Genomic DNA, 7,332 nt, shown 5'->3' with positions numbered 1-7,332 from the left:
GCATCTGAAAGTGGGCAGCTCTCTTAGGCTGCTTTAGAGACACAGCAGAAATTGTCAGATTTATAGCAGACTTCGTCCAATTACCAAAAAACTTAGCCCTGTTTATTTCTGAACAGAGATCAGTGAGAAGCCAAAGCCCATTGGTACCCTGGAAGAAAAAATGCAAGAGTGGGAGGTGCTGATGTTTCTTCTGCACTTGTGTGAAGCTGAAATGCTGGATTTGTGCCACTGCCTCCTATGGCAGATGCATGTGTTTACTCAAGTGAGGACTTACATGATTTAGGGTTGTGTGTAAAGGGTGAGGTGATGTCAGATAAACAAATTTCTGCAGTGTCCAGTGGGAGGTCAGTTTGAGTCTCAAAACCTGTGAGATGATTCTCCATCCTCTGTACTATCAGGAGAAAAAAATTCCAGAGCCAGACCTTTACCAGCAGTGTCATGTGATCTTGGGAAACACTTTCTAGAGTGTTTGGAGGTTGCTTCCTCCAGCTGACAACCCATAACTTTATTTATGAGAGGTGAAGAGATCCACAATCTTTAATGAGGGTGATGTTTCTTAGCAGCTTCAATGGTTGCTCTGTAGAACTGTTGCTTTGAATGATGTATTAACCATTGCTCCATTTTTAACCCAGTCAATTATTCTCAGATGAGAAGCATAATTATTTTTTTTTTTAATGAAAAAGGCAGAATCAGTAAAAGATGCTTCATAAACTGGGTGGGAACATTCTTCTGCCCTGCCTGAATAGTGGGCAACTTGAAAATTAGTTACAGGAGATCAAATTAATTTCTGGTGTAACTTAATGGGAAGCCAGGTGCATAAAGTGGAAAATAAATTAAGAATAACATGATGAGAAAAGAATAGTTCCGGCACAACACCTCACTGAGGGATATGAGTGGTGACTGGGGTTGAATGTTGTTTGAAAGTACCATCAAAGGTAGATTAAAATCAGGAGTATTGTGAGAGGAAATGGATAACTAGTACAGCAAGAGCAGTTACTCCGGGGGTTTTCTGCTGCTCATGTGTGCACAGCTGGGGCCTCGAAGGATGAGGGTTGTTTTGTGAGAGATGAAAGGTCATGTCAAGTTGATTTAGTGCCGACAAGTGCTGGTGATTTGTTGCTCAGTCCCTAATCTGTCAGGTAGAGAACAAGAAACTTGCAGTATTTGTTCAACTGAAAAATGTGGGCTCCCCAACAAAACCACCAATTAAGAGCATTTCTAAAATTAGAAATCTAACCTGATGTATTTGTTTAAAAGAAACTTATCTTCACAATGAGACCCACACTTCTCTTTGATTCTAATATATACTCAGAATACCCTGAAACTTAAATCAGTTCTTAATCCCTGGTGGAATATCATTTTTATGCATTTAATTTTCATTTTGTGGCACAAAGCTGAGTTTTTGAGTGCGTTATACACTACTGGGACAAGAAACGCAGTACAAAGAGCACCAGATACAGTAGTTCCCTGCAGTCTTGCAAAGACCTATACAAAAAGGTACAAATAAGGGAGGTATTGAAGTTGGAAAATTAAATGCCAAGTTCTTTGTTTTTAAGTTTGCAATGTGAAGTAGCTCATGCTCTATATAATATGTGAGGAAAAAACAATCTGCTTTTAAAATGGGTAGTCTGCAGGGAAAGAGAGAATTAGCAACTGATGAAAGTAAGTGAGTAATAAACCAGGCAATAATAAAAAATCTGAACATACATAAAAAGCTTAATCACAATCTATATATAGATTTTACATCTCAGGAAAATAATGTAACATATTGCTTCTCAAGGGCATCTCCGACTCTCATAATAACCTAAATTTGTACTAGAAATTCAGATTCTCTGACAGTTTATTCCTGGCAATCAAGTAAGTTGCCTCATTTGAAATGGTACCACAATCCTACTTTAAACAATGCAAAGCTCTCAGACAAAAGAGAGTAGGCACAGCATTTCCACTGGTGCCAGGAACATGACTGTCACAGGTAGGAGGAGCACATGCCAGTGCAATGTTCTTCAGTAAACTGCTTATGCATAGTAAGGAGATTTCTGACCACAACAATTTTCAAGTTTCAAACTCTGGAGAAAGTGACCAATTAGTCCTCTCATCCCTCAGTTCTGACTCATTGGTTATGGAATTGCAGATGTCCTGCTCTTGCACAACAGTGAGTGAAGAATTCTGGCAAAAGTACTGACTACTCAAAAAGTACACTACACAGAGCCCCTGTGAGGCTTTGGAGAGACTGAATTTTTCCTTCAAAGTGTAAAGATTTTTCTGCAGTTTTTATTTAATGAGAGGTAAGGTTTCTCAGCACTTATTGCACTGAGCCCTAGAATAGAGGTTACTTCACAAAATGGCAGGAAAAGTGTGCCTTATTCTTCTTCTTTACCTACATATTTTGGGTGGAGCTAAGACAGAAACATTACTTAAATCGTTAAATTGTTATCCTGCTCGGTCAAAAATTCTGTTAGTCATAAACAAATATTAAAACTGCTGTACAATGCAGTACAATGCCAGCTCAAACATAATAAATCTAGGCAGAAGTAAAGCAGAAAGAAGGCTACATCCCCTAGGATGGTCAGGGGAACACAACTTGCAGAAAGAAAACTAAAAGGAAGCTTGGCAGGTATAATCCTGTGAAAATAAGCATGTAAGAGCATGTGGATGCTGCCTACAAATACACTAGGGATACACAAAGAGGAAAATGAAATATTTAAGCAGTGTTGGCATAAGAAAAAGAAACAAAGTGGTGTAAAGCATCCATTAATAAAATTATGCTAAAAGTTGTGCAAGCCTTGTAGAGCGGCGCAGCTCTGGAATGGTCTTCAGGAGGAGGAGGGAGGAAAAATGTGATTACTTTTAACATGGAGTAAGTTAAGTTTATGAAAGGAATTCCTGTGCACTGTGTAAAGTCACTGTCATGATAATAAGAACATATTAAATTTCAGTACTTTATTTACTTAGTGTCTTTGATCCAAAGCACTTATATAAAAATGCAATAATGAAAATTCCTTTCAACCAGTACAATAAAAGTCTGAATTCCTTGGGGTATTTAATTTTCTTTAGTAAAACACACTTTGGACACGTTCCATTCAATATTGGCAGAAATGACAGAGAATCAGCCCTACAAATAATAATAAATCTAGAACATAAGATAAGCTACAGGTTATTGAAATGATGTGTTGTAAAGTTTGGATCCAACGTTTGCAATGTTAAACTAGCAACAGCTGAGGAAATTTGTGACTTTGGCAAGTTTGCAGGTCTCATCAAATAACTGCCCTGAAAGTCACTGAGTTTCAGCTCTGTGCACCTACTGTTTCTGAAACAGATAAAACCACTGCTTGGAGCTGGATTCTCTGAAGGCCCGCAGCCAACAGAATTAGTGAGAGCTTGCAGTGTCCTTTGCATCAGGAAGAGAGCTTGCCACCCTTGCAGCATGTAACCTGACCAGAGTGCATGAGCTGCACATGCCCACCTCTTCCTTCCCTTACTTCTTTCTTGGTACTTCCAGGCCAACAGTTAACCTCAGGCTAGCCCACGTTCTGCGTGGATGTTTGTAGGTGTGGGATAGTTTACACACACACAATATGAATCAGGAACAAGAGTATTGAATTTATGCCTATCACCCAGCAGAGAACTTGAACCAGATCTCCAGAAGTGAAAACCTTAGCAAAATGTTTCAAGTTTGGACACCAAATTCAGGTTATGTAGATCTCACATATATGGCTCTTTGATTTTCAGGGAGAGCAAGCAATGACTTGCCAATGGACTTCATAACTTGTGCAGGCTCTGTTGAGATCTTTGAAGAGGTTGGAAAGGACCATTTCCCTCATGCTTCATGGCCTAAATCAGGCACCAACTCACATGAGGGGAGAGCTTTTTCAAAGGAAATGGGGTGAGGGGTAAGTTATTTCACATCGTGTATTCTGTGATAGATCACTGGGCAAACAGGAATGTGATCCTGGGTGCTCAGCTTTCTGTTTTTAGGTGGAGCTGATATAGCAAAGCATCAAAAGATACAGATCAGACAGCAACCTCTAGTAGCCTAAATGAGGCAATTACCTATTCATGCCATATTTCCTTTATTCTGTCAGTTGGGCTGCCCCTTGTCATAGTATACAAAAACAGTCTTCCAAATGTGACAATTTTACCTTTAGTATTTTAATTTCTCTTCTGACTAGTCTGAATTTAATTTCTGAACCTCTCTAGTCTTTGCAAGTAAAACAAACAAACAAACAAACAAAATAATTGGAACATTATATGTAATAAATGGGATGGAAAAGCAGCAGGATCTGAAGAGAAATGCTGTTCTGCCCACTGAGCACCAGTAGTTTGTTTTCTGGCACAGATCCCAAGAATTTAAAAGAGCCACCTAACAGTGGCTTCTACCTGTTGATTACAAGTGTTTGATCTCTGTAAAACTGTGTAAGGGAAGAGACTGAGCACTTGAAAAACAACTTTATGCAGATCCATGATTGCTCTGGAAGTCCCAGATGATCTGTTCTCTCATGTCTTTTTTGGTTTTGTTTTCTTTTTTTTTAAAAAAGTACAAGCCAGCCCTTGAAAGGATTTACATTGACTACATCACAGAAATAGGTAGGAGGTTCTACCCACGGCTGCTGCAGTATTAAGCTCTTTTTCTTTATCTGTTCCCTTCTTAGGCCCTTATACTCTCCCTTAGTTGTAAATTGTGAGTTTCTTTCTGTGGGAAAATGTGACTTACAGGGTGGTTTTTTCCTTAGAGTTTCCTTGGCAGAAATCTTAATGGAATTGTCTGTCATCAACACCTGCTTTCAAGCTTTTCTGATAAAATTAGATTTTATATCTCAGCATCACATATGGCATCTTTATAATTAGTCTTTTTGCAGTATATGAATGTCAATTCCTAAAATGCTGCCTGTACAGTTCATGTGGGAATATTTCACTTCATTAAACAAATCCAAGCTTTTCATTGGAGCTTCTAATTGTTGAAAGCCCACGTCTTTGTGTGTCTAATCTCAGAACCATTTTGACAGACTGATACAGCACATTGTAGCTGCACTGAGACTGAGCTGGGAGCAGACCACTTCTGGAAATGTCATCCTGAGAGGTCTATGTGTGCCTCCATACCATTTGTGGAAATGCAGTATTTGAATATGTAGCTATCTGAAAGTGAGAGGTTGCCTTCTTCAGAGGGTTCAGTATTGACCTAATCTTGGAAGCACAGGAAGGTCTGTGCTTAGGAGATTCTCAAAAGTATTACTATACATAACATTTCAGAACAAGAACACCCAGATTTTAACATACATACTCAAGAGTAAGCAAACTTAGTGGAGTTTTCAGACAAGTGACAATCAGAATTACTGGTCAGCAATATGGATAAAAGTGTTCACATATCAGTGATTCACAGGTGATTGTTTTAAACTGTTGTAAAATGCATGGAAGTCCTACACTAGTACAGATACCAGTATAGGTGATGCATGATTTTTTTTTCATTACTCATGTCACATCTGAACATTTTTATTCCACTTGTCTACGTTCATTTCTCTGCTCAGATGAGAAAATGCACAAAGTAACAGATCATCTTTATACCACTAGCACTAATGTCATGGAAGTGGTAACATTTGCATGGAAAGGACAACATTTAGTATCCAACACAATAGGATGAAAATGTGCAAACTGTCAACTTGTAATAGAAATGTCTTTAGTTTCTCAAGTGCAAAGTGCAGTGTCAGCAACACTATCCTTTAGAAAAAAAAAAAAGCCAAATAGGAAAACATTTATAAACATAGCTCTTGATAGCTCTCATGCAAACTGCTGACAGACTTGTATGCTAATGCAGTGAATCATTCAGGCTCAGCTCACTGGGGGTACTCCTGCTCATATTGGTCAAACTAGCCATAAGGGATTTAACTTTATAAGCATAGTAGTCCCTTAAGTTGATGGATGGAACTTCTTTCATGCCATCACCAAAATCACAGCTTCTCATGGCACTCTCTAACTGCTTCTGACGCCTATAAAAGTGGGAGAATTTATTGAAGATCAGTGTAATGGGAAGCACTACCACTAGGATACCAGCTAAGATGCATGCAGATGCCGTCAACTTGCCAGCAGTGCTCCCTGGCACAACATCTCCATAACCAACTGTGGTCATGCTAACGGTAGCCCACCACCAACAAGCAGGGATGGTGGCTAGCCCCTCATTCTCTTCTTTCTCAATGGTGTAAGCCACTACTGAGAAAATGGAGATGCCAACAGAGAGGTAAAGTAAAAGAAGCCCCACCTCTCTGTAGCTATACTTCAGGGTGGCTCCAAGAGACCTGAGACCTGTGGAGTGTCTAGCAAGCTTTAAGATGCGAAAGATCCTCATGAGTCTCAGGACTTGTGCCACTCTGCCTAAATTTGCTAAAGTCGGACTACTTTCCACCACCAAGTTGACAATTAATGTAATGTAAAATGGAAGGATAGACATTAGGTCAATCAAATTCAGGGCATGCTTGAAAAATTTTAAAAAGTCAGGAGCTACTGCAAATCTTGCCACCAGTTCAAAAGTGAACCATGCAATACCAAAATGTTCCACGATTTCAAAGCGAGGGTCTTCCTCAGGGTTCCCATTACTGTCAACAATCTGAAAGTCTGGGAGGCTGTTCAGGCACATGGTCACAATGGAGCCCAGCACCACCACTATTGAAAGGACACTGAAGATGCGGCTTAAAACTGAGTACCCAGGATTATCCAAAGCAAGCCAGAGCTGCCTCCTGATGTTTCCAAAGGGCTGTTTATCAAATTTAGAAGCATCGTTGTAGAATGCCAAAATCTCATCAAAAGAAGATGTGGTACTTTCCTGGTCACTTTGTTCCTCCCATTTCTCTTGGTCTGGCTCCATTTTCCTCCCATGGTAGCTATAACTGCAGCAGGAGTCTATAAAGAATTCATTGATTCCCCAGTATTCAATCTCCTGGCTGAAAGAAAACACACAGAGTTCTCCCATCACATGGAGCTTGCCGGTGTTATAAAAATGTAGCACATAAGGAAAGAGCTCGGGGTTCCTGTCAAAATAAAATTCATTCTTGGTATCATCATAGTCATCGCAAAGCTCCAGTATTGACTCCTTTGAGTGGCAGCTCAGCAATTTGCCCAGCCTGGTCTCAGGGAACCTTAATAATGTGTTGGATCTCATCTTTTTCTTAAAGCCTCCAACGTTGATGCTGATCTCATTGTCTTCAAAATTCGCTTCAGATAAAGCATTCAGACTCTGCCCTGTCATAGTGAGCTCCTTCCGAAAGTGTGTAGGGAATGAATACCTAGGATGCAATTGCACAGAAAGTTGACAGAATGAACAAATCTACAGCATGTTCACCTATT

General features: G+C 39.7%; 1 protein-coding gene across 3 annotated transcripts in view; it reads right to left on the bottom strand.

Moving 5' to 3' along the window:
- Nucleotides 1-1,348: 1,348 nt before the first annotated feature.
- The window catches only part of KCNS2 (potassium voltage-gated channel modifier subfamily S member 2), a 7,420-nt gene continuing 1,436 nt past the window's right edge, over nt 1,349-7,332 (bottom strand). For all 3 annotated transcript variants that reach the window (XM_027657108.1, XM_027657109.1, XM_027657111.1), the window contains exon 2: nt 1,349-7,271. In XM_027657108.1, coding sequence (XP_027512909.1) covers nt 5,801-7,234 — 1,434 coding nt within the window. In that variant the 5' untranslated portion in view covers nt 7,235-7,271 and the 3' untranslated portion in view covers nt 1,349-5,800. The remainder of the gene's footprint in view (nt 7,272-7,332) is intronic.

Source organism: Corapipo altera, unplaced genomic scaffold (genome assembly GCF_003945725.1).
Source record: "Corapipo altera isolate COAL_440 unplaced genomic scaffold, ASM394572v1 52b, whole genome shotgun sequence".
In the NCBI taxonomy this organism is placed as follows: Eukaryota; Metazoa; Chordata; class Aves; order Passeriformes; family Pipridae; genus Corapipo; species Corapipo altera.
The sequence above is the reverse complement of the archived record's forward strand: the minus strand, read 5'-3'. Positions and strand labels throughout refer to the sequence as shown.